Genomic DNA, 27264 nt, shown 5'->3' on the forward strand with positions numbered 1-27264 from the left:
AAACAATAATACAATAAATTAATAATGAAGCAACTAAATAACACTATAACTAAACAAAAATTTATCACTAGTTCTAAAGTGACTTTTTTAAATTAGTAATGGAGGCTTGGGCTCAGCTGTTAAAACTCTCAAACTGAGATCTGAATCTGTGGCAGAAAGTAGTTCTGCACAAAAGAGGGTTTATATAGTATTCGTTCATCATGGTAGAAGTAACTGATTTTAATATTGATTTAAATCGTAAATCATTGGGAATAACTGGACATTCACACTTTAGCAACGAGAATATGTGGTGAAAATGTGCTTGATAGTAATGAACAATGTCAAAATGCAAAAAAAAAAAAAAATAGGCTTCATTTTCACTATTCAGAAAAGTCTCATGGTTATAAAATAGACTTCATTTTCACCACTCAAAATATAATTTCCTGTTTTTTGTTTGGTTTTGGGCTGAGATATGATGTGGACAGCTTTGTGAGATTCACCCAAGAAAAAAACTGGTCTCCCACAACCACAAACATGATTTGCTTTTCAAATGAGAGCGAATGGCCGACGCAGAGGTCGACCCTGCAGTCTGGAACGAATATTATTTATTTATAGGATTCTCAGAATCCATGTTTAATTTTCATGAAGGCCACATCATGAAATAAAAACAGCAGCTTATTTTTGTGAGAGAAAGGAACAAGCAAAATCAAGGTGTATGTGATCGATAAATAAGAGTCAAAGAGACGGGCAGACGATCTGACTGGATGAAGACAGACAGAAAGGTGGTTGATATGCACAGACGGCTCTCTGCTCTTGTAATTGGAGGTCAGTCCATCTCCCATGTGCAGTGGATTGATTTCAGTAACATTCCCGCTCATTTATTTTCCTCTTACACAAAGATCAAGCCTCTGTCTCTAGATGCATCACCAAGATTCAATGTCACTGGCTTTTACAGGATTAGCCTCCAGCTCTATCTGTCGCTCTCACCATGGTTCACACAGTCAGCGTTTGAGATTGACAACTGTGGATGGGACTCTCAGACTGTGTGGAAGATAAAATAATGTTTATACGTGGTTAACAAGTCAATTCGTAATACCATACCGATTGGTATTGAAAATGTTACTCAACAGGAAAATGTTATTGCTCTACGTCCACAGAGCAATGCTGTTTTCTTAAAATTAAGTCACTCTTCTTCTTTTAATCGCAAACACAACTTTGAGTAAATGAGGCTTTCTATAGAATATGCCAGATTCATTAGTCACTGACATTCGCCTCACGTAATTAATGTTGCATTAGCACTTGTGGAAAGTAGTAATGCTGTACAGTCCAGGGTTTGACATTAGCATGCTGCCAAGCTAACAAGGCAATATCCTAACAAGCGGAAAAATAAGGACCATGCACAAATTTTGGGCAAAACTGCTGTTTTTAATTAGGCTGAATTGTTTTTAATGGTTCTTTTCTCCTACTGAGCTAGTTGCAGTGCATTCTGGGATTGGATCCATGCCAAAACAAGGTATCTTAGGAGGCAGCATAACAATACCGTCTGTCTTTCAGAACAGTTTTAACATCAAGGACCCACCTATAATGCCTTCAAATTCTGCCTACTGTATGTTGCCAGCTTACTAGTTTTCAGGATTAAGTCAACATGTCAGATGTTGTCGGTAAACCTTGTTTTGAGCCTGAAACATTCCTCTAAGGTTTCACGTAGGACATTTATAGATTCATATGCGGTAACGTTGCGTAAAGCATTAGCTTGCTTTACCTTTTGTGTTTGTAGCTATTGTGTGTGTATTTTTAGTGCTTATGCTGCATTTGTTTATGGTGTACGTGTGTGTGCATTTCTCAAGATGATAGTGAGGTGTCTTCAGGGATTATAGCGTTGTCCAAAACCTAGTGATGTGCCAAATAGACTTTTTTTTGCAAAGGCTGTTCCAAAATGTATGCAGAAACATTATGCAGCCTTTTAAGATAATAGTTTTAATTTGTTGCGTCTGTGTTGCGATGTTGCGTCTGTGTTCTTTGATATGCGCATTGTTATTAAATCACCCGCAGAATTTCACAACCATCTGCGCTGTTTTGGAATTGCGCTCTCGTGCTGATTTGCCCTGTTCAGTAAAACTGGCCCTTATATTCTTAAATTGTTAGCAACACGTCAATGTCAAACTCTGTTGGAAGCCATTGTTATTTGTGTCTCCTATACACTCCATGTTAGGAGCAATATTTGTGTTGAGCTGTTTTGCTATATTTTAAATAATTATATTTGTAATGAATTCACGTAAGAGATTCAGCAAGATACTATTACTATTTCTTTCTGTCTTGTAGCTGACGTATCTCCCTCCTCCATGGGGCGACTGTAAGGCAACACCCATGGACTCTGATTTCTTCAGCACGTACAGTATCACCGCCTGCCGCATCGACTGCGAGACACGATATCTGGTGGAGAATTGCAACTGCCGCATGGTGCACATGCCTGGTAAACACACACACACACACACGCAGTAATGTATCAACAGAACCAGATATATATGTCTGCAATGTTATAAATCTATCTCTGCTATTCTCTTCTGAACATCAACAGACAAAGCACCAATATTTCTCCTGAAGTTCATCATTTTGGGTTTTAAATTGTAGCCTAATTCTCAATTAAATACCCTAAATGTGAAGAGATGACAGGAAAGTATTGGGGTGAAGAGAGGGGAGCGGGCCCAGCAAAGGACCTCAAGGCGGGATTCGAACTCGGGTCGCTGTGAGCGCAGTTGCGCTATATGCCGACGCACTAACCACGAGTCTCTACTAGTGTGTTCTGTCCAGCAGTTATTTAATAAATTAACAAATTAATTGCTCATTCTTCTGGTTTGTTATTCCTTTTCAGAATGAAATGTTTTCAAGCTGTTGCTTTTTAAGCCTATGATTATTTTAAACCCTCGCCGTTCCCTAAAGCTGTTTAGCATGTTGTCTTGCTTCAATTCTAGCTGCTAGTTTTTGGCTTAGTGAAAGTAAGAGGATTTCAACCTGAGCGAGTAGAAAAACATAATTTTATGCAGCCCTGTTAGGATCCAGCACCCCACTGAGTTCTGTACGTCTGTTTGAAATACAGCCCTCTGATCATCTCTAAAGACTTTGGATTTGCTGTATCTTCAACGCCATCTAAACTGTGACAAAACTGGAATGCTCTGGTTCTAATCAACAAAACTGTCTGCACTGCATGCGGACAGCATTGTAACCAACAGGAACATCACAGACAGTATCTTTGTAGACCTTTTTTCATTCTAACTATAGACTTGTAGCCAACTTTATTGATTTTAACAGAGCCTTGTTGATAAGCAAACTAGTTCATTATTACAAGAACATTCTAATTTTGGCGCATCACTGGCTTATGCGGTCTAGACGTGTTTTTTCATTCAGCGTCTCGTTGATTGTATGTGCTCTTTCTCTCACTGCAAGAGTCCTTGAGCTATTCGAGGAAACTTCAAGACCTGAACAGATGCAATTAATTAAAAGAGGAAATCAGATTTTTGAGGAGATGTTCAGAGCTGATAACAACAGCGTGATGGTCGGCGACACGTTTTAATTAACAGACAGACAGAGGCCATTTCATTTCACCTTTAGCCAGAACATTGTGTTCTTCTCTCTCTGCGGCACATCTTTTGTTCTTTATCCTCACGCTTTTCTTAAAGGGTAACTTGCACAAAAATACATTCAGCTCTTATTTCACCACAAAATCAAAAGCAGATAATAAGAAAATGCATTATGCATGATGAAAATGGGGCCTATTTTGTATAGTAACTATTATTTGCATCACAATTAAGCACATTTCTCATCACTTTAATGAGTGTGGGCATTTTACCTTAGGGTTTGTTTGTAATTCTCATTATTCTTAATGATGTTTCTCATTAGATTCTCATTACAGTTATAAAGTCACAAAAATCCTCTTGTCTCTTTTTATTGACATCAGCATAAATTAAAGACAGCACACAAATACTACTATACTGTATATACTTCATTTAAATGGATACTTTTAGAAAATGTTGTTTTTGAGGTAAGGTTAAGACAGCAAGATTTTTAATGTTTAAAAAAAAAGATTTCTATTTTTACATTTTGTAATTTATTTCTATGATTTCATAATTGAATAATAAATAATGATTTAAATACATACTGACTCCAAGCTTTTGAATGGTATAGTGTGCATTGTTACAAAAGCTTTTTATATCAGATAAATGCTACTCTTTGGATCTTTCTTTATCAAAGAATCCCGAAAAAAAAAAAAATATATATATATATATATATATATATATATATATATATATATATATATATAAGCAAGCAAATAGAAAGCAGTTATTTTAAATAGTAAAAAATATTTCACAATATTACTGCATTTGCTGTATTTTGGATCCAAAAAATGTAGGCTTGTTAAGCAGAAGATATTAATTTTTTTTTTTTTTTTTTTAATATTATTAAACATAATATAACAAATATGTGTTTGGATATATATATATAAATTTTTTACATTTAATTTTTTGCACTTTGATATTTTTATGGCAAAAAATAAACTGTACTGCCTAATTTATGCTAGTTTATATATATATATATATATATATATATATATATATATATATATATTAGGAGATATATATATAATTGCACTGTACTGTAGATGTTTCTGGGAGTCGTCATTGCTTATGTAGGCTGTGTTTCTCTGTCTTTAGGAGATGCTCCATATTGCACTCCAGAACAATATAAGGAATGTGCAGATCCAGCTCTAGGTGAGAAATTTGCCTCCTCTGTTAAAACGTTTCAGTCTAGAGGCCAGTTCTCCTCGCTGAGCCAATCCACTCCTCATTACTGATGTCTGAACCTGAGGCCATGATGAGACAGCACGATTTATGACCCCTTCTAACCTCACCACCCACTTCCCCAGGCCTTTTTATACTTCTTCATCTGTCCCGTTGTTTTTCCAGCCAGGATTTTTGAGGTTAAGAGAAATGTTCTACCTTTTTCTCCGGCTCTAGATTTTCTGGTGGAAAGAGACAATGGTTACTGCGTATGCGACACACCCTGCAACCTGACACGCTATGGCAAAGAGTTGTCCTTCGTCAAGATCCCCAGCAAAGCCTCTGCCAAATACCTGGCCAAGAAGTTCAACAAGACGGAGCAGTACATTGCGTGAGTTTCACTTAAATGTTGCTTGTCTCTGGTGAAATCTCTGTAAACCAAAATACTGTTGGTTTATAATTCTGTCACATTCCACCAGATATCTCTGTAAATCAGAAATCTCTGTAAACCAAAATACCGAACAGTTTTGCTAATCTGAAATTGTGCAACTGAATCATAATAAGTTGAAGTTTGTGCACCTAAAATAAAAAGTCACATAAATTGAGAAAATTACTTATTTTCAAAGGATATTTCTTGCAGTTGGCAAATGTTTTTTCTTTTTTGAGGTCATGTTTTAAGCATAAACCTCAGTAAATCACAAAAAAAATTGCCAATTTTAAGAAGTAATTTATGGTTGTTTGTTATGCCCTACTTGTTTAATTGTCCAGATTGTTTAGTGCCTCATCAGTAATTAACCAGGATCTTTGTCTGCCGCAAGATCCAGACAGCCAATCATCTGAACAGCTTAAAGATTAGACAACAGCATGGCAGACATGTAACACATCACTGCTTTGACAAACACGCTAAGAAATGTCAGGAAATGTCTCCACATCCGCAGCCATCTGGAACAACATCCATCCTGATTAAGTTTACAGAGGTCAAGAAAGTTGCTGTTCTTAGTTTGCAGTTACACTAGTTCGGGTGTTAATTTACATACTGAGAAGTAAATATTAAAGTCAGTGCGTTTTAAACTATTAACTGTTGTTCATGAAAGCTGGAAGTGAAAAGTCCTTAAATTCAGGTGTGCATAATTATTAGTCAGGTTTTCTTTTACAGATAAAATGAGCCAAAAAAAGAAAATCTGCCTGATAATTATGCACACCTGAATATAAGGAGTTTTTTTTTTTTTCACTTCCAGCATTTATGGACAATTATATATCACTTATGAATGATTAAATGCAAAATTTATAGTAGTTATGTGGTTTGGAATTGGTAACGTGTTTGGAAAAAGAAAAACTATGATCAGAATATCAATGTGAATAATAAATACGCACGCACAAAATAAAATGAGTCTTCTTTTCAGCAGAGGTGTTTACTATTACTTCAGTGAAACTGGTTGTGCCGTTCCATGTTGACCTAAACTTTAATTTGTGAAATTACAGCGGCAGCCTAAAAGCACAAAACAGTGACAATCAAAATTTCATGAAACCATTTTCTGATATTTGCATGAACTAAATGGAGAAGAACTATTATTTGCAGTCTTTTGCATATAGAAAATGAAAAGAGAAGTCAAGTGGAACAATTGTAAATTATTTGTAGTATTTTACATTCAGAACAGGAAAAGAGAAGTAACTGAAGAACTTGGGAGAATTTAATCTTCTAAACCTAACGGCTGAATGCCTCTATTTAGTTTTCTGCTTCTTCCCAAAGATATTGATGACTAGCCAGTGAAAAGGCTCAAAATCATATATCTGCCATGGTTTCTTATCTTTAGGAAATGAATCATATGTAATCTTAAATCTGCCATCATTTAACCCTAACCCTCATCTTTGACAGTAACAGGGTTATGTATTAATCTAAAGCAGAGATACTTATGTTTTAAACCCAGATGATGCAATGTCTATGTTTAAAGAAGGAAGGTGGTGTTTTTTTTAATACTTGGTTTCAAAGTAGCACCTCATTACCATTCTATGATAAACCTGCTGCGAAAGAACCATTAAGGCTAACCTTTTTAGTGTTTTTGGCTTCTAAGTAGCTTTGAAAAGCTTGGACCAACATATTTCATAAAATAACTGCCGCCGTCGCCTGTAGCTTAATTAAACATTTAATATGTATTCAGAGGGGACCCAAAAAAAATTAACTTTCACACCATCTGCAGTGAATGTGTAGGAATGTTCTTAATAAAAACTCAATTTATTTTTTTAAGAAGTTGAGTAAATTATAGCACTATGATATAAAGTGTAAAGTGCCACTACTTGATGTGCAAAAACGTAACTGATACGCTTAGAATCAACTCCAGCTGTGTCTAAAATGGCCTGAGGTCTCTGCTGGATCGACTCCATCCATCTGCGTACAGCAGATTAGAGAATAAAATGCTGTGAAATTGGCAGAGATTGTGGATCGATGCTTGGAGGATGGTGCAAAAGATGAGGAGGCCCGTGCAAGTAAATGCACTTGGGGGGTCCTCACCTTTCCCTTCTGTTCTGCTCTTTAGAGAAAACATCCTGGTGCTGGACATCTTCTTCGAGGCCCTGAACTACGAGACCATAGAGCAGAAGAAAGCTTACGAGTTAGCCGGCCTTCTTGGTGAGCGGTGATTTCCGAGATGTCAAGATGAATTCACAAGCCTTGAAATGAGTTTATCCTTTGATATTTCCAGGTGTTCTTTCACTGTGGACACCCTGTGAAATAATAGCTTCATTAATAGCTTTTCCAAAAGAAGTCACAGTGTTTCACTTTTTAGAATGTCAAACTAACTTAAAGTGACTCTAAACTGAAAACACAGAGATCATAAAGTTGTTAAACAAAAAAAAAATGACTAACAGCAGCTTGCAATTTTACAATCCATTTATGCACGATATGTTGCAAAGCTTGTTTGTTTGTTCATGTGGCTAATTAGTGAAATAAACTATTTCAGGTGACATTGGCGGACAGATGGGGCTGTTCATCGGGGCCAGTATCTTAACCATCCTGGAGCTCTTTGACTACCTGTATGAGGTAAGCCCTCCATGATTCAAATCCAAACCTGCACCTGTTATTTCTTCTTTTCTCAATGTATTAAAGACACTTCAGAGATAATTGCCTTGAAACCCGACAGCTGTGGAAATTTCTGTCACTCAAAATGGCACATATTCTCCTTTCCCCAGTAATTGTGTTTGGTATGACCTTCGCAAAAGCTGTGCTCTCTTAACGTTGGAGCTTTCTTCCACTTGGGACCCTTTGCCACGCTCAGCATCGGAATGGAGTGTAAATATATTATTACTTTTCAAGCCTTGGCTCAGGATGTGATTGCTTTCAAGATATCAATACCTGAAGGCGAAGGGTGGAATTGTCTTATGATTGGGGAAATTGTCATCGGATGTGATAATAGGCAATCCAGCAGGCAGAAGCAAACTACTAGAATCTTATTCAAAGCAAGCCAAGGACTCAATGTTGTTGGCAGATGCAGTGCTTCAGGGATTATGAAGAAATAATTTCAGTGTGCATGCACACACTCTGCCATTAGCATCTTAATCAACATAACTTCTGCTAAGAATATTGTCCTCAGATCTTATGTTGAATATGACTGATAACCATTGGCTTCATCTGCAGAAGTATTACGCACTTGGGTGGGCGAAGTTGTGTTGAAAGTATTGCAATATTATTCCCCCTTTTGACAATTTTCAGTATATATCTTTATGTATTTGACTATATGGCCACTTTTTTAAATTGATCTAAAATGTTGAAAATATAGAAAAATACCTATGCGCTGCATGTCATGAATCATCATGATTTTGCTCAATGTTATATTGCCAAACACCCGATCTTACTATGCATTAAAACATATGACTTTAAAAACAGTGGAGCGATGCCAGGAGGGCTATTTTTCTTGTCTGTTCTCTCGGATGCTGCTTGGGTATCTCTGCAGTGATTGATAACAGATCACGTGATCTTTTACAGGAAGTGCTGACATGCACCTCTGCTCAACAGACTCACATGAGCCTTTGGAAAACAAAAGCATTCAACAACAAGTATTCAAAGTGTTTCTGCTGAAAGATAAAAAAGACAAATAATGAAATGTGAAAGGGATAGTTCACCCATGAATGAAAAATTGGTCATAACTGACTTTTTTTTTTTTTCAGTAGAATGCAAAAGGAGATGTTTAGCAGAAAATTAACACAATTTTAATACAAGTATATTAAACAACCTTCCCAAACCATTCCAAATATAATTCAAACACAAGCACAACACAGCACAATCTCATCATTCCCAATAAAGAAATGGGATGTTTTGTGGCCTTCATCAGAAACAGAGAGAGAGAGAGAATATAAAACCACCCTGTATGCTTGATTTAATCTGACCAAAATCACACATTATGTAGTAATTTGATATTCAAATTTGTATGTACAAACCTTGTAGGAGAACTTGAAGGTAGGGACCAAGGCCTGGGCAAGGCTTCTTAGGTTTTGCATGAGGAACATGCCCCAACAGTTAATTTAGCAATTTTCAGTGATTTATCTTTCCAAATTATCTTCTTATCAGCACCAATTTTGATAAATTGACTTTCGACGTGAAAAGTCTCTAGAGTCTGGTTCAGACTCAACAGCAGGCTCAGAGTATCACCCGTGACATTAGGACACAGATGGAAGACAAGCTGTCTGATATGGCAGGTGGAAGCTGGCGTCATTTGCAGGAAATGAGACACGAATACTGTCAGTTCCAGGACTCGTGTTTGCGTAATCTGGCTGGTTTAAACTGACTTCTGGTACATGACAGCGGAAAGCCAATAACAAACAATACATCATCCATCCATCATGTTGTTCTGTGTGTCAGGAGGCCCACATGGGAATTGGGGGAAATGCCCCAGTTACGAGTTCAGATCTAGTACTTCATATTGTTTCTGTCAATCTCGAAAAAAAAAAGCAGCGTTTGGGGACAAAAGAAAATTTCGAGTTCCTGCAAATTTTCTGAATGTGTGCTTTACTTGGGAACCAAGATGCAAATAGGACTTGGCTAGTCTTACATCTACAAACCCCCTAGATTTCAGTTCCATGCATCCATGTCTGCCATTCTAATCTCACAATGGATGTTTTCTTTGGGTATCTTTGTGTTATCACATTTGTATTTCATAGAAAATAATCCACTATCAAATGCATTTCAGTTTCCTTTTTTGTTCCTTTCTATGATTTGCTTCATATATTTAAGTACAATTTCCGAGATTAAAATCTTCAAAAAAGCTCTCCACATGACCATCCATAGCATCAACTGAGCAGCAGGTTTTACGTGTGGGTTTGTTTTCTTTCTTCAAAGGTGATCAAGTACAAACTGTGTCATTGCGCCAAGAAGAAACACCAGCGCAGCAACAACAACGAACGAGGAGCCGTTCTCAGCCTGGACGATGTGAAGCGTCACGTCAGTAACTATCACTCCAGTATCTGTGCTGGCTGATAAACTCATTCTTACAGACAATAAAGAATATATTCAGAATAGTATCCTGTCATACTACTCATACTCATATGTCTGCAGTTCAGTATGTGTGCAGTTTTTTAACTGGAAGACCAACTATATTATATGCCAATACAGCAAAGAATACTGCAAGAGATGGTGTATCCCACAATGCAACATGCTCAGCTTGACCTTCCATTGCCAGAAATAGTAGTTATATCAACTGTATTAGCATCATCTTGAGTTATTATTTGTTCAGACTGACAAATGTTCAGGATATACTATCTATCCTGTCAACTTTCAAAACAATAGTACGATTCATACTGTGTACTTTTTGCCTAATTGTAGGCAGTATACATTTTACACTGTGCAGTTTCTGATTGTCTATCTTTCCTCTCAGGCTCCCTGTGAAAACCTTCGTACCCCATCAACCTACCCAGCCAACATGCTACCTCACCATCCTGGCCAGGGCAACTTTGAAGACTTCACCTGTTGAGCGTAGAGCAAGAGCAGCCTGTCAGACAGAGAACAACCAAAGCTGACCACTTCAGTATGGACCCCATATACAACCGGACATTTCAGAACAACCTTCTGGATTTGCCACCATGTCTTGAGATATATCCAGACATCGGAGGAATGGTACCGATCAACAAAGTATTTTCACTAACACGTTCCATGGAAAACTTTTGATGTTTTTTGAATATTTCATGGAGATACTGCCTCAAAAACGAAACTCCGTGAAGCCTAGGAAATTACACATTACGTGACTTGGACATCGAATAGCTTTCCGCAGCTGGACCCTGATGCCTTTTATGTACATAGTGACGGCTCTAAACTGTCTTAAGATCAGTGGCTTATGTAGGTCAGTAGATAAATATAGCGCTTATTCATTGTATGTAGCCTCATTAGTCCCATCTGCTGGATCTGTTCAGCCTCAGTGTATATCATGAGAATGTAACTTCCCGGACAAAGGTGACCATTACAAGCGTCAAAGGGGGTTTCGGGGCGCTGGAGGGTTCAGGTCCCATATGACATTGTATTACAGGTCTCATCTTGTAAATGCATGCTGGTCGTTCTGTGCATGTTTTTAGTTTTATTTAGATTTCATTATTACTCTCGCCAAGTTTGCCTCAATTATACACAAGCGTTGGGAGATGGTGTAAAGTTTGTTTTTGTGTGTTTATGCGTGTGTGCAAAGGTTTTGCTGTTCTTGTGGGGATGAAGTTTGTCAGTGACCCCAGAAGATAAAAAGCACCTTGTGAGAACCTCTCTACAAGGATACAACCATTCAAAAGGAAACTAAACAATGTATAAATTCATATCTGAAAATGCCAAAAAGGTTTATTTTAAGTTTAGCATTAGTCTGTTGTATAATTAGCATATCCGACAAACAATAAATGTGAATGGGAAGTCCCCAAAAGTATACAGTGGCCCCAAAAGATATTTGGACACTTAAATTATTCTTTCAAATGTGTCAAAAGTTGTTGCAATGCATTAGATTGCACATCACAAGTGCTGCAGGATTGTTTACTGATTTTAAGTGGCTCTATGATGTCTGTTTTCCATTGTTAAGACTTCTGCAACAAATGTTTTGTCACTTTATTTGATATTTTGTGACTGACAGAATGACATTCACAACCTGTTTACACCTGGTCACTTCATGCGTTTTCTTGAGAAGACCAGGTGTAAATGCCCTCCGAAACGGTTTCAAGATGGAAACCACTTCAGGAGGTGGTCTGGGCCGCATTCCAGATGAAGCTAAACAAGTGTAAATGCAAATATAGTCCACATCCGACCACGATATCAGTCGGTACTGAAATTTAAAAATGTCCATTTCACACTAACATTTGAGCACTGTTCTTGAGTTGAGCGGATTCTTAAACACATCTGATTGGTCACTGTGTTCATGCGCTCAACAGATATGACTGTGATTGGTTATCTGCACATAGACGGATCCGCTGATAAATGCGGCTTTCAAACGCTCCCGTGTGCTTCTGTGTGAGCGCTCGGTGAAGAGCATGAAGCGATGATCATTGTAGCCAATCACAGTCATATCTGTTGAGCGTGTGAACACAATGGCCAATCAGACAACATTTATGTGGCCAAGTGTAAATGTAACAGTTGTGTGACCAGGTGTAAACAGGCCTTCAAGCATTTGTAAGTGTCACTTAAAGTGTCCAAATTTTTTTTAGGGCTAATATGTGAATACATGATTGTTTTTGTGTGCATGAAAGTGTGACTGGACATGAATGTATGTGATGGATTTTTCATCTTTTGCGCGGTGTTGCTGGTCTGTTTCTGGACGAGAGCGTTTCCAGGATCAGGAATGTAACAAACCAAAGAGTTTGTATCGCTGGGTGGACCGGACCGGTCACTCGTACAGCCCACCAGACATAACCGCAAACTGTTGTAGTTGTGCGTATGTATGTGTGCATGTAAGTACGTGTGTTTGTTCATGTGAGACTGTTATTCTTCTGGCTTTATTTCGATTCTGTTAATGAAAACTGAACTGTGCATTTAACGGCTTACTGTTTATTTGGATTCTGTACTTGCCGAGATGTATTTGTTAATGACGCGGACTTCATATCAAAGCACAAACAAGACCATCGATATGTAAAGGTGATGTTAAAGAATGATAAAATATTCTTATCAGTGTTATCATAATAATCAACAGATTCATCAGTACTCTTCTTTCCTTTGTTTTTTACTACAATCATACGCATTGCCTGATAGTGCAGTCGGCAGATAATAGGCTGTTCTATTTATCTATGAAGGTATAATAAATATCATTCATAATTTTACAAATGTCTCATTGTTTTTTCATTCAGGTTTATCGTGGACGTCAGGAGATGGTTCATGTTTGACTTCAGAGATTGGAATAATAATTCTTCTGGATTTATCTACATTATTGAGTCATTCTAGACTGCATGCTCGCATTAGATTTCTTTAGCCATGATGCTATAGATTCAACAACAGAAAACCACTTTTGAAGTGTACAATTTAGTACAATTTTCCATTTCCATGAACAAAAGAATGCAGACTTTCAATAACTGTTAACAGAACTGGACATCATGGAAATTATTCAGCTGCAGTATTCTTTAAAAAAAATGGACAAAAAGTGTTCTGAATTACAAGTTGCTCCCGATTTTCAGCCTTACTTCTAGGGATGGGTATCGTTTACATTGTATCGATACCATTACTGCTTATCGATACTGGTACTTATCGATACTGTTATCGTTACTATTTGGTGCAAAAAGATACGATGTGAAAAGTTATTTTAATACTGCTGAATTTTAGCAGCTGTATTAAAGTTCTTCAGTCTAGAGAAGCAAGTTCTTTTTCTCTGTTTTATTTTATTAACATTAAATGAATAGTTTACCCAAGAATGAAAATTGTTTCATCATTTACTCAATCTCAAGTGATTTTAAACCTGAATGAGTTTCTTTCTTCTGTTGAACATAAAAGTTAGTTTGAAGAATATGGGAAACCAAACAGCTGCTGGTCCCCAGTAACTTCCTTTTTTTATTTATTTTTTTTTCTACTATCAAAGTCTGTGGACCAGCAACTGTTTGGTTACCCACATTCTTCAAAATATTTTTTTTTTTTTGTGTTTAGCACAAGAAAGAAATTATTACAGGTTTGGTACAACATGACACTTAGTAAATAATGACAGAATTTAAATTTTTGGGTGAACTATCCCTTTAATGACAATCTGCAGCATGTTTAGTACTGTCCCTTTAAGAGCTGCACACATCCATTTCTCTCTCAACTGTTTACTTTCACGTTAGACATAAAAAACAGTTTTTATGTGTAAACCTTGTGTGTTTTTGACAGTATTAGCGCAATCAGACAATAATAAGATAACTAAGTTATCAGGTGCTGTTTGACCGGCCTTTCAGTGCATGCATACGCTCTGAATAAGCACATGTCAGAACAGCACGCAAATGAAATGTTTAACCATCAAGGCTTTAAAGCACACTCAAATAATGTACTTTTGTGATTGCGAATAAGTGCAGTGTCTCGTAAGTGTAACTCTACCACTGAATTAACATTTGATGTGAATGCATCTCGCGAGCTGGAGCCGGGAGATATAGTACAGTGCATTGCTTGAGGTAGATGTTGTGTTTTGTTAGTAAATGTTTCATTATATTACTAGTGTTGCCTCCTTTGTTCACTATTACACTACTGCATATATTGCATCTGACACCAGTGTCGCATAGTTTTGTAACGTGAGCCCACACTTTCGAATGTTTAATTTTTTCCACGATGACTGATTGCATGCAAACACACCGCACATGTACATGGCAGCAGCTTCTAATTCGCCATTAACATTGAATCCTGAAGCTTATTGGTAGTCCGGTATCGACCCAATTACATTCCAGTCCAAAAAAAAAATACCAGTTTTCGGTACCCATCCCATCCCTATACTTACCTCAGAACTATTCATGAATTCAAACATCAGGTAGAATTAATTTTGAACCCAAATTATGGAAAGTAGAAAGAGGGAGATGAAAGATGAAGGGGATGTTCATGGGCATCAGACGGTATCAGGATACAGGACATGAGTGCATGAGCTGAAAGATCAAACCTAAGAGGAATAGGAGAAAATCCAAGCATGAGACATCCATCAAGATCGTCGGAGGACATCCGACCCGACTCGTCGCAGGAAAATGTATAATAAAGTAGCTTACTGGCATCAGAACCATGATTAAATATAAATAGCAGTTCACGTCTAACTGGACCGCATCTGGCCTTGTGGTGGTCCAGCACGTTTAAAGGAAGTGAGGGACATCACAAATGACCGATGAATGTCATTTCCTTCTGTCGTCTCTGCGCTGATGTGGGAGCGTCTCTGGCAGATGCAGGGAAAACTGCCAACGACTTCAGGCAGCACAACCCAACCGTCAGTGCATTCTGATGAGGATCTTGTAGTGCAACACTAGTGCCTTTGAGACATTCCTTGTCCTCCAAACGCATCAGACATAGGCATTTGGGAAGATGCATTTAGTCTTGATTCGGCACAGCTGGTGCTCTTGTGAATCCACAATTTGTTTAGGGTTTAGAACCAATATCCTTATAAGACCGTCTCAATTTGCAAACTATTCATCCTAAATAGTATGCAGAGATGTTGTGCATCTACAATCATAGTAAAAAATTCAATGAAAAAAGGTACCTGGATGGTGTACTATGTACTATCCAAAGTGTGCATTGTGCATACTTATTTGGTTAATAATGGCTATACCTCATTTAGTAATTTACTTGTTTCAGCTAATAAAACCTATACTTGTGTGCTTGTTTGTGCAACTACTTAGGACTAATAAGAGTAAAAAGATGGTAGAACAATGTCCAAAAAAATACTAATACTCTGGTTAAAAAAAAAAAAAAAAAAAAGATTGCTCTCTAACGCCGAACAACAGGCTAAGCGTGTTTTATAGTTTGTGATTGATACGTTTAAATAATTGAACATCTGTGTCACCTGATATGTGTTACGGTCCTATAAAGTATTATCCCATTAGCTGTGGAACATAATTTTTCTGATCATCTGAAACTGTGAAAATGTAAGTACCCTACAAGCCTCTTTAAGTTCATCACACTGGTACTCGCTCATTGAAAATGAGTTACTATTCATTTCCCATAATGCAACTGTCAGGAGTTTCTGCCCTTGTGCCAATATATCCTGTCAGATCTCATGGCACAATTAGAAGCTGCAGCCGTTTGTCACTGATAAAGAGTGTCATCGTGCTCTTTGAGAGGATTAATAAGAACTCCAGAGACCGCGCTTTTTAACCGGGTCGACTGGAGAGACCTTAATTTGTTTTCATGCCAGTTTTACATACATCCATCATATCTAGGAAGTCCAGAATATGTCTCTGTGTCATCAGTTGCCCCTCTCAACTATAAGAGTGAGTTTTGTCTGGTTACATTTACATCTCATGTGAAATCATGAATAATAATATAGGATTTGCACAGTTAAATTACCTGGCAAAACAACAGGTTTATAGATCTGTCCCTGTGTTTTTACTTATGCTCGTTTTCAGTATACAGAAAATCATAACCATGTTATATCAGCTGCTGCTAACAATATTTTGTTATTATTTTATTACATGCCTGGGCAATATCACGGACACAGCATCTGTTTAAGTGTTGCATATGTTATGAACACATTAAAATGACTTCGAGAACTGATCTAGTTTGACCTTTATACACTTTAGCACCAAGCTAATCTGTTTTAAATCATGTAACAATTTAGTATAGAAATATCTGTGAGATATATCTCCTTTTTGTGTTGATATCTTCGACCCAGTCATCTTTTGAAACCTAGATAGAGCTTTAGCAGGACATTTATACCGTGATTTTAGTGAAAAAAGGTACATTTGATGCACATATTTGTGTTTATTGATCAGAAGTGTGGGTGGAAAGTAGGCCACCTGTTATATAGTACAAATTAAATCCAACGAAGCCTGCTGTTTTCTAACATCGTGTTCTTTTGGATCTTTTATTTTTTTTAATGAAGTCTCAATAACAAAGCATCTTCTTTTATCAAAATATTCCCAAGTGAAGGGAGAAAAGAGGCCTTCTGCAACACAAGCTGAGGGGACTGAAATGAAAAGCATCTCTTTATTTTCTAACCAGAAGAAGCGGGCAGGGGGTCTGATCGTCTTGTTCTTGTTTCATACTGCTGTATGTGCTGCGACTAATTGCTCGAAATTAGTACACGTTCATTCCTGTCAGCACAATGCAATTAGAAAACATGTATGTTATAGTGTTTGAGAGTGTCAGTGTGATACTTTAACCAGTCTGAAGATTGCCAGAAACTGGAAATATTAGGGGGTAGAAAACAGTGTTTTTTTTGGCCTGGAAGGTAATTATTTATCTATAGTCTCCATGGAAACATTTTACCAGCAATACATCACACCCCATACACATATATTTGTGCAGCGAATTAAGGGATTGATTTTAGAGTGTGCTAATGAGAAAGAGTTTAATGATATCATCAGAGTGTTTGTGACCGCTGAAGTGTGACTTATGGACGCTGGCGCAGTCGGCAGGAAGCTGATCGTCCCTTTTAATCAACCAAGAGAGTGCTTATTTGAATCACTTTGTGTGTGTATAAATCTGTGCATTAGGATGTACACCCAAATGTCAAAATGAAGGACACAGAGAGAGACTTCTCTTTGTTCTGATGTGATTCTGATATCCACTGCAGTTGACAGAGCTTTAAAAGTCGTTTTAACCATTTAGAGTGCTATGTTTTATTCATGCAACCCCATAAATGAAATTTGACCCTTTCTTATAGATGTTTCCTCTTTTGTGTTATTGTTTTTATTTACAAAAATATAAAATCAAATAGCTAATAAAAGTGATGAAGCACACATTTAAAAGAAAAATGACTGTGATTCAGTGATGTTAATACTTTATTTTCCTATCAGAAATATTAGACCATCTGAAATGCAAGTCTGATAATTGTTTATGGGTGTTTGTCTCCCTCTTTTGGATATAGTGTGCATTGATTCACATCCATTTGGGCTACTAACATATTTGGAATGATGTATCTTTTATATATATATATATATAAACCAGCAGTCAATGTGTTTGTAGCAGAAATTAGAATATGATTTGTATGAGAAATAAATTTACATTAAAGCCTTTCCATAATAATTGCAGCTATATTAATACAATACAAAATGTTTATTATTGACAAAAATAATCATAATATGAATAAATAATAAAAAAAAATCTTCTTTGATATCTACATTTCTAATATTACAATATTATAGAACAACCAATCTAATTGAATTATTTAGTTATTGGTATTATATGTATGAATGAACAAAAAAAGGTTACAATAACAAGTACCAGGAAATTTGAGTAAAAAAATAATATTAGTAAATACTATGTAAAAAATAAATAAATGACAAAATACAAAAATAATATTGAAAGTTCTCATATCGGTCGTATTCTGACTTCTTTTTCCTGAGAATGCACGTTCCAAAAATCAAAATATAAACCGAATACATCTTCTTCAGATGCCGTCAGTGCGCAAGCGGGATCTCTACACATCTCGCGAGACTCCGTCACGGCTCGTCGTTGGTGCGCTTCAGCTCTCGCGATACTCGTTCACGTCTCACCGGTGGTGCTCCGTCTGTTTGCGGCTCGCAGAGAAGATGGCGGCGCGTGGTGGTTTTCAGCCTGCGACACCCGGAGGCGGCGGAGCTCCGATGGGACCCGGGCCGCCGGTAGCCGGTGCAGGGCCCGGAATGGGTCCCGGTACGCCCTCAGGACGGATGGGGCCCGGCGGCCCGCAGAACCATATGTATCGATCACCGATGCCCGGATACCCGGTAAGGCGCGAGAAGAACAAAGAAGCAGCTGATCCTAAACTGAGAGGATTGATTTTAATGTTTGCATGCAGGATCTGTAGGGTTATTCAATGAATCGAACATTCAGACAGTTTTGAAATGAATTAAACAGTGTTAAAATGAGAATATCTGGCATTATTTCACGCGCGTCCAGTGTTGCTGCTTGAGTAACGCAGGTCACTGCAAACCATCAAACTCCACATGATTCCAATTAATAAACTCGACCAGATGATTTCTGTGAATTCCCCTTATAATTTGTATAAAGAAAAATTCATTTTGATGATATTAAGAGAGCTTCAGCAGAAGAGCAGATTTGTATGACACTGGGGCCTAAAAGCATCATCCTGATGGGTTTGGTTGCATTGATGTCCAGTGTGTTTGTATAACGTTAGATGTTAAAAATCATATATTTTGCATGCAGCGTGCTTCAGACCACCAGTGGAGATCCTTATGTTTAACATGTTTCTGGTTGAATACGTATTTTTAATTCATTATACTTTCAACAAGCAAGCTGAATTGAAAAGTGGACATGAATTTGGGAAGGATTATGTTCTTCAGCATGTTTTGAGATTTTCTTAAAGGCATCTTGAGCTTTAGTCAAGAATCAGATGATCAGCTATGCTGCTTATTATTTTAGTGACCCAGAACCCAACCAATGTTTGTGTGCTTTTTTTTGTGACCTCAGCATTCAAAGGTTACTTTTAGGGCCACTAAAACACTATTGTGTTGGTAAAGGATTGTTGACAATATCACAGGTTTCACATTTAGTGGAAATTTTTTTTTTGTGCTTGTGTGAACTCGAGCGAAACCTTGAACACATGTACTTTTTTGTTTAGGAAAAAAGCAGTAGTTTTCTCTCAAAGCATTTTTGTCCAACTTCGCATTTCTCCAGTTGTTGTGATTCAAGGTTATTTATGATTCACGTCGAGTAATTAACACATCGCATTTTCATTTTGGGACTTGATAAATGAACTCGCCAGCTTGTGCACTTTTAAGTGCCCTTTTCAAGCATGAATAGACTCCAGTATTTGGCTCTTGACATTTGCAGTGAGAGGGGAACCTTCAGCCAGAGGAATGGTGCTGTTTAACAACATCGTGTTACTGAAAACAAAACATTAAATGCTTTGGTTGTTATAATGCAACAACTTGTATCTAATTTAGATCCTTATTATATGTAAATATTTAAATTATATGTATTATTATTTGGTGAAATTGATTTGTATTGTGCTCCATAAGTACAAAGCCAAAAGAAGAATTCACATCAACCAGAACAAGAACAAACAAAGAATCCACACAACCAAAACCATAAGTACAAAGCCAAAAGAAGAATTCACATCACAACAGCTGGTCCTACAGTGGATAACTGTCCTTCATTGCTGCCTTTGCAGAGACCAGGAATGCCTCCAGCCAATCGTATGACCCCTCAGGGACCCCCCATGGGACCCCCAGGTTACGGGTCCAGTCCAGTGTCCCGCCCCGGTATGCCAGTCATGGACCCATCCCGCAAGCGACCGCCGCCAAATCAGATCCAACAGGTCCAGCAACAGAATCGCAACCAACAGTAAGTCCAGTTAACACTTAATTTGATAATTAAGTAGCAGAATTTACCTGAAGTGCTTAAATAGATCCATAACTCTCTCACACGATGCTCTTTTTAATTTCAGTGCCAAGAAGAAGAAAATGGCAGATAAAATCCTACCTCAGAGAGTGAGTAGCCATGAAGTTTATTAGATTGTAAATCCCCAAATGTGTCTGAAGAGTCTTTAATTGTTCAAGATGTGTAATTAGTGGTGTAATTTTGTACAGTACAAGTAGATAGCCTTGATTATTTATTTATACTTGAATCTTTTTTTTTGCAAAAGCTCTTCAATGTTAATTTAAATCGGCATGCTTTTTTCCTGTATACATTTCTACCCATGCAAGTTAGAAAAACCTTGATGGATGATATTAGCTGAATGCCTTATTCAAAAAGAAATGGATCTCAAATAGACACTCAAAAAGCTGTAGATGATCTTGATTTTCTCCGTGGCTTTATTTCAGATCAGAGAGCTTGTTCCCGAGTCTCAGGCGTACATGGACCTGCTAGCATTTGAGAGAAAGCTCGACCAGACCATCATGCGCAAAAGACTCGATATTCAGGAAGCTCTCAAAAGACCCATCAAGGTACATGCAGATCCTTTACCAACCTCGTCCTGACTCCTTTAGAAGAAAAATTGTGTCTGAGCTTCCGTCTTGAACTACAGTTGTTCATAAGATGTAACTTTGTTTTGTGCAGCAAAAAAGAAAACTACGGATATTTATCTCCAACACCTTCAACCCTGCCAAACCAGATGCAGAGGACGGTGAAGGAACCGTTGCATCTTGGGAGTTGCGTGTGGAGGGACGACTTCTTGAAGACGTAAACGAGATTCTGTCATCTTAAAGGCGAATTCTTCATTGTTGATTATTTCTGAAAACTGAACGTGTTTCTCTGTCTCAGACTGCTGTGTCCAAGTATGAAGCCACCAAGCAGAAGAGGAAGTTTTCTTCTTTTTTCAAGTCTTTAGTGATCGAGTTGGACAAAGACTTATATGGACCTGACAATCATTTGGTGGAGGTGAGATGCAGAAATGTGCATTTCTCAACTGTAGTGCTTTAAACTTAGTTCACTGATGTACTGTCCATTAGATCTCTTGCAGTGCCACTTTTGTGCCATTTGTCACTGATTAAAGTGTCTTTGTCTTGTTTCCAGTGGCACCGAACAGCCACGACTCAGGAGACTGATGGATTTCAGGTGAAGAGGCCTGGAGATGTTGGCGTCCGCTGTACTGTACTGCTCATGCTGGACTACCAGGTGAGGACAAACATGACAAAGCACCAATATACATTGTATACATAATGCATGAAGTATGCTATTCAAAACTTAGCCCTTGTTGTTCTTTAGAAACTACCAGCAGGTGGCACCACTCCACATTATTAGTAAATGTGAGTAACTGTGACTAATGGGACAAACTGTTCTCTTTCTAGCCTCCTCAGTTTAAGTTGGACCCCAGACTTGCCCGGTTGCTGGGGATCCACACTCAAACGCGGCCCGTGATTATTCAGGCTCTGTGGCAGTACGTCAAGACCCACAAACTCCAGGACCCTCACGAACGAGAGTTCATTAACTGTGATAAATACCTCCAGCAGGTAACAAACATTAGAGTCTGTCTTTTGAAGCTTTTACCTCACTAATCTTAGGTGTCTTAAACTGGAAGTGACTGCAGTAAGTAGCATATAAGCTAGTTGTTCACAATATTACTATTTCAGATTCTCTTGCCTTTTTTTTTTTTTTTGTTCAGTATGAGTCAGGTGGATTTTGCACAGTCCATAAATTTGCTTCCAGAGACTTAAAAATTGGTTAAAAGCATTTTTTACCAGGGCAGTAGCTGTAATGTTAATGGCTTCAGATCGATTTAAGAAATTGATGGGGGGTTTTTTTGTACTTGATGTTCGAAACCCAATAACTCTTGGTGGTTTGTGTTCTAAATCTAGGAAACTCAATAACTGATGGTTGTCCTTGTTTAAGATCTTTGAAACCCAATAACTGTTGCTCCTCCTAAATCAGCGAAACCCAAAAATCGACAGTTTGCCTCATTCAATATCTTTGAAACCCGTTAGTTGCTGTTTCTCCTCGTTCAAGACCTTGGAAGCCCTCATTAATATATATATATATTTTTAAGGATAAGATTACCCAATTGCCCCAGTTCTTTTCATTCTATATATTTGAAATCCAATAATGACTGGTTCTGATTCAAGATCTTTGGAAACCAATAATTGTTGGTTCTCCTCGCTCAAGATCTCTGAACCATGATCATTGTAAGTTTGCCTTGTTTGCGACTCCTTATTAAAGATTTACCTAGTTACCTCCGTTCTTCTCACTCTATAACTTTGAAACCCAAAACAGTTCTCATTCAAGAAGTTTGTGAACCAATAATTGTTGGTTCTCCTCATTTGAGATCTTTGAAACCCAACGATTGTTGATTCTCATTGTTTTAGATCTTTGAAACCCAATAATTGTCAGTTCTCACTCAAGATTTTTGGAAGCCAATACTTTTTGGTTTTCCTAATTCAAGATCTTTAAAACCCAATAATTTGATTCCCATTGTTTTAGATCTTTGAAACCCAGAGGATGAAGTTTTCTGAGATTCCTCAACGGCTGCATGCACTACTGATGCCTCCCGAGCCAATCATCATCAACCATGTCATAAGGTAGCCATCACCCACATGATGTCACTCAAAATTCTGTTTCTGCCTCGTCCATGATTAAACACCTAAATATCCGTTTGTGTCTCAGCGTGGACCCCAACGACCAGAAGAAGACGGCGTGTTATGATATAGACGTGGAGGTGGACGACACCTTGAAGACCCAGATGAACTCTTTTCTGCTTTCCACAGCCAGTCAGCAAGAGATTGCAGGCCTCGACAACAAGGTATGAAAGTTTCAAAAGCCTCCTTGTTCTGGCTGGATAAACAGTCTTTAAAGTGCTCGGCACATCACTGCAGGGGAGAGCGCTGCTGTTGCCTTTGCACTGATGTTTTGTTGCACATCCTGTGCTTGTCTGCTGCATATCAAAGTGGCTCTTGGCAATACGCCGGTCTGAATGTTTTCAAACGGTTTTGCTGTGGATAGAAGCCAAGCCAGGGAGTGGTCCAGGAAAAAGCTTTCTGTCAGCTCTGGACATGTTTAATTTTATTCTTCTCTGTTTACTTAGAATCCTTAGTAGTCTAGTAACCACTTCAGGGATAGCAACCAGACTCACCGTGGATACATTGTTGCTACTGTTACTACAATCTCTAAGATAAATCAGCTGTGGGTTAAAGTTCAATTCCTTTGGGTTCCTCTATCATTTCTACAGCACTGCACTCAATCAAAAGTGGAATTGTGATTCATTGGCCAATTTTATATTATCTGTATATTGACCTCCAGGCTTTTCAGCTTTCACACGCATAATTTTGAGAATTTTTTTGCTGTTCCCCTTTGACCTAGTTGAACCACTAGTAAGTTTGCAACAGTCAAAATGTGTCTTTCATAGTCAGTGGTTGACTTTTGTGTTTAGTGCCAGTTTGTGTTTATGAAATATCAGACTACAGAAACACCTATATGATGTTAAGCAAGATGGAGTGTGATTGCTCTTATACAACAGTTTAATAAAGAAATTTATATTGAGTACACATCCAAACTAGTGAACCAGAACTAACTGTTGTATAATGGTAATTATGATCCCTCATGTATGTTTGCTTGTTCTCGTAGATTCATGAGACCATCGAAACCATTAACCACCTGAAGACTCAAAGGGAGTTCATGTTGAGCTTCGCACGAGACCCGCAGGGCTTCATCAACGACTGGCTCCAGTCGCAGTGCCGAGACTTGAAGGTGAGTCCAAATACTAGAAGTAGTAGTGGCATTACCACACTTTTTACCCTGGTTCCATGATAATGCCATGTTTTTATGGATACATTAATTTGGAAGTTCCATTTTATCTTCTAAAACCTGTAGGGTTCATAAATGTTTCTGCTAAGCTCTTAGTTCGCTTGTTGGAAGAGGTTGTTTAACCTTCGCCCAGAATGTAGTCTTTCTCCAGCCGTCTGTTTGCTCAGCTGAGTGTTACTTAGTGGACTGACTGGACTTGTAATGACTTTGGGGTTTGGAAGGGTGTTTTTACAGGCAGTTGTATGGGATGCTGAATTTCTAAACAGCTAGGGAAATAAAGCTTGCAACTGTTTGCTCACTCATAATTTATCAGTCTAAAAATATAACATCTGTTGTGAAGCGGTTGCATGTATTTCCTTGGGATTGAACGTTGCAGAAAATGTGTTGCTCCTGACAAAATCCATTAATCAGTAACCGTTCGTTCTTGTTCTGCTGACGTCTGAATTCGGCGTCCTTGCAGACCATGACAGATGTGGTTGGTAACCCGGAGGAGGAGAGGAGAGCCGAGTTCTACTACCAACCCTGGGCTCAGGAGGCTGTGTGCCGATATTTCTATTCAAAGGTAATGCTTTAGACTTATTCAGCCACCGTGAAATATTTGAAAACTCAATGGTTGCATGGAAAATCACTCTTCTTTTTATTGATGTTTCTCTCAATCTCATTCTCTCAGGTTCAGCAAAGGAGACAGGAGCTGGAACAGGCTCTTGGCATTCGAAACACATAAGCAAGCTCGCGGCCGTTACGACACAGGACCAGAGGGGGTTCTGGGTAGCAAATGTCCTACTGTTCTGTGCTGCAGACACTGATCACTACAGTTATATTACAGTTTATCTTGTGCTGTCCTGCTGTAGCTGCCCAGGAATGACTCCTTATACAGAAACAAACTTATTTTTGTTGTGACTCTGCAAACTCAAACACCCCGTTGTCTGCTGTCATCCTTATTTTGACATATTTCACGGTTCCCATGTGACTGAACATTTGTCAAGGTGATTTTGCTATGCTGTCACTTTGGAAAATGTAGTTTTCTGACCAAACTGACAGGCTTCGTTGGATCATTTAATTCCAAGTCGTAAGAATGCTCTTGGACGTGCTAATGTTTGAGCCCATTCGCTGCTTTCCATATTAACCAATCGGTTGGAGGGGTCATTGTTTATTTTTAAAGTTATTGATATTGTCTTTGATATTTTAATGTTCTCATAATATGAACTTTATGAAGATCTAGTCTAGTTAAGCATAGATGGCGGATAATGACGTAGTTTAGTACCTCAGCTCTGTGAAGATGAATTATTTGGAGGAAGTTCCTCATACAAGTCTGTTGGCGTTAAAAGCAAGCTTATTGGTTAACGTTTTCTGCAACGCTTAGTAAATATGTTTTTTTATCAGACGTCCTTTGTTCAATAGTCGTTTTACATCCACCAGATTAGATGTATTGCTGATTGACCTGTTTGATTATAGATCTTTTGGTCACAAGCTTCGCCCTCGACTGTAAAGTACTTCCAATCTAACCTTGCTGTGATATGTTTTAATACATTTAGAGAATTGCCTTTATAGTTTTTTTTGTTTGTTTATTTGATTATCGTCATTAAAGTCACTTTGAAAGGAGGGCAATGTGAAAAACCTGCCAAGGCGAGTACTAACCATCCGTGGCCACCCACAAAATGTCTGGGAAAACGGGTGTTTTAATATTTTTTAGATGCGCTGCAGAGAGGCCATGGGTTCTTCCACTCAAGTAATTAAAAGCATTTAGAAGTCAAGTGCTAAAGACTTTAACATTCTGAGTAGTTTAAGTTTTAACTTGATTTTTTTATCTTCCAATCTTGTTTTTCTTTATTTTCTTTAATGGACCAAATGTTGTATTTCTCTGTTAGCCCTTGTGTTATAATAAAGATAATCTTGTATCAATGCTGAACCAGGTGTAAAGTGTAATCGGTGCAACTTTTAATTTTTTTTCCTAAGGTGCTCAGTAGAACTGCAAGCGACAGATGCAATATATAAATGCTAATATCAAAGTGCCAAATCTCAAGCCACACATCCATTTTCTCATGCAATGAAAAGTACCCTCAGATGAAAACAAATTGATGAAACCGATTTGGCAACCTCTCCTGTCATTAAAAAATTTAGCCAATCTCAAAAACATCAAAATTTCATAAACACATCTTAATTTCCCTAGCATTCAATAAATTACCAAATCACTCACAGATTCACTTATTGCATTCAATTTAGTCCGAATTCACTCACAGATTCACTTTCCAAATTGTAATGGCATAATGATAACTATAGCAATGGATGGGAGAAAAATATTGCCTATATGCATTACGTAGTGTAAAATGAAGACTCTGAATAGCCCTATTAGAATTCAATTTAGTCTGAATTATTATTATTATTAGATTCATTAGGTTCCAAGCACTGCAACAGCTTTAAATGTTCTAACTATAGCAAAGGCTGGGTCATAAAAACTATTGCCTATCACTGCATAGACGTTATTGTAAATGCAATTACTATTACATTAAAAACAGGAAAAGATTACTGAAAATTTGGGTGTACAATAAAGTGTTTTTTTTTTAAAAAATACCCCCGACTTATTTAGCTTATCAGAAGTTGGCTGTAGTAACTGCAAAATTACTTTAAAGACCTGTTAATCAAAACACTAAATGTGCTATCAAGGCTGTGTCAGACTTGTGTACAAACTTTGAATAACTGTACTTAACCAGATGTAAACTTATTGTAAAGACCAAATAAACAAAAAAAAAATCATATTAAATCAACAAAAAAAAAAAAACAAACAATCAAAACACCTCCTTAGTAAATCAACAAATAATCAAATTTCTTCTGTCGAGACAGCGGCTATATATTGAAACACTAATCATCTGAGGCAGTCTTTTTGGCGCCAAAATGCCAACTGAACTTTATGAAAGTAAGATTTTAGCACAAACCTGGTCTGTGTACTTTTTAAATGAAACATTTCCATTTCATTCAAGTAAAACATTTATTAATAGTAATATCCTACTTGCCTTTCGTCGGACTATGTTTGCCTCAGCGCGTATTTAACCTTTCTAGTCTTAAAGACATTTAAAAAACACACAAAAAGCTTTTGTGATGTTATAAATGTTTAAAAATGCTGTTTCATTTCTTGCCTACATAAATGACACCTTCGTGGTTTCTAGTCTTAAAGACAGTTAAATCCCACACAATTCGCAACCTAAATAAAGTACGAATCATGAGTTTCTAATAATA

The 27264-nt window shown here is 37.6% G+C and overlaps 2 protein-coding genes across 6 annotated transcripts in view; both read left to right on the forward strand.

The window, feature by feature from the left end:
- LOC109056912 (acid-sensing ion channel 1B) overlaps window positions 1–11542 on the forward strand; it is a 144973-nt gene extending 133431 nt beyond the window's left edge. For 3 of the 4 annotated variants that reach the window (XM_042750003.1, XM_042750000.1, XM_042750001.1), the window contains 7 exons: window positions 2302–2452; window positions 4689–4745; window positions 4992–5145; window positions 7289–7380; window positions 7712–7791; window positions 10084–10185; window positions 10619–11542. In XM_042750003.1, coding sequence (XP_042605937.1) covers window positions 2302–2452; window positions 4689–4745; window positions 4992–5145; window positions 7289–7380; window positions 7712–7791; window positions 10084–10185; window positions 10619–10714 — 732 coding nt within the window. In that variant the 3' untranslated portion in view covers window positions 10715–11542. Of the gene's footprint in view, window positions 1–2301; window positions 2453–4688; window positions 4746–4991; window positions 5146–7288; window positions 7381–7711; window positions 7792–10083; window positions 10190–10618 lie in introns of all 4 variants that reach the window. The other variant, XM_042750002.1, reaches the window with a different exon arrangement.
- Window positions 11543–18206: 6664 nt separating this feature from the next.
- On the forward strand, window positions 18207–25939 carry LOC109056911 (SWI/SNF-related matrix-associated actin-dependent regulator of chromatin subfamily D member 1). 2 transcript variants are annotated; one of them, XM_019074098.2, is made up of 13 exons: window positions 18207–18560; window positions 19967–20139; window positions 20243–20285; window positions 20619–20741; window positions 20854–20976; window positions 21058–21174; window positions 21310–21411; window positions 21585–21746; window positions 22711–22808; window positions 22894–23029; window positions 23851–23973; window positions 24491–24592; window positions 24701–25939. In XM_019074098.2, exons 1-13 carry the CDS (start codon window positions 18246–18248, stop codon window positions 24752–24754), a joined length of 1671 nt encoding a protein of 556 aa, XP_018929643.2. In that variant the 5' UTR covers window positions 18207–18245; the 3' UTR covers window positions 24755–25939. The 2 variants fall into 2 exon arrangements, with proteins under 2 accessions (XP_018929643.2, XP_042605086.1); XM_042749152.1 differs by lacking the exon at window positions 18207–18560 and adding an exon at window positions 19755–19838 and having other exon boundaries at window positions 19913–20139.
- The last annotated feature ends 1325 nt before the right edge of the window (window positions 25940–27264 follow it).

This window comes from Cyprinus carpio, chromosome B22, assembly GCF_018340385.1.
Source record: "Cyprinus carpio isolate SPL01 chromosome B22, ASM1834038v1, whole genome shotgun sequence".
Taxonomy (NCBI): Eukaryota; Metazoa; Chordata; class Actinopteri; order Cypriniformes; family Cyprinidae; genus Cyprinus; species Cyprinus carpio.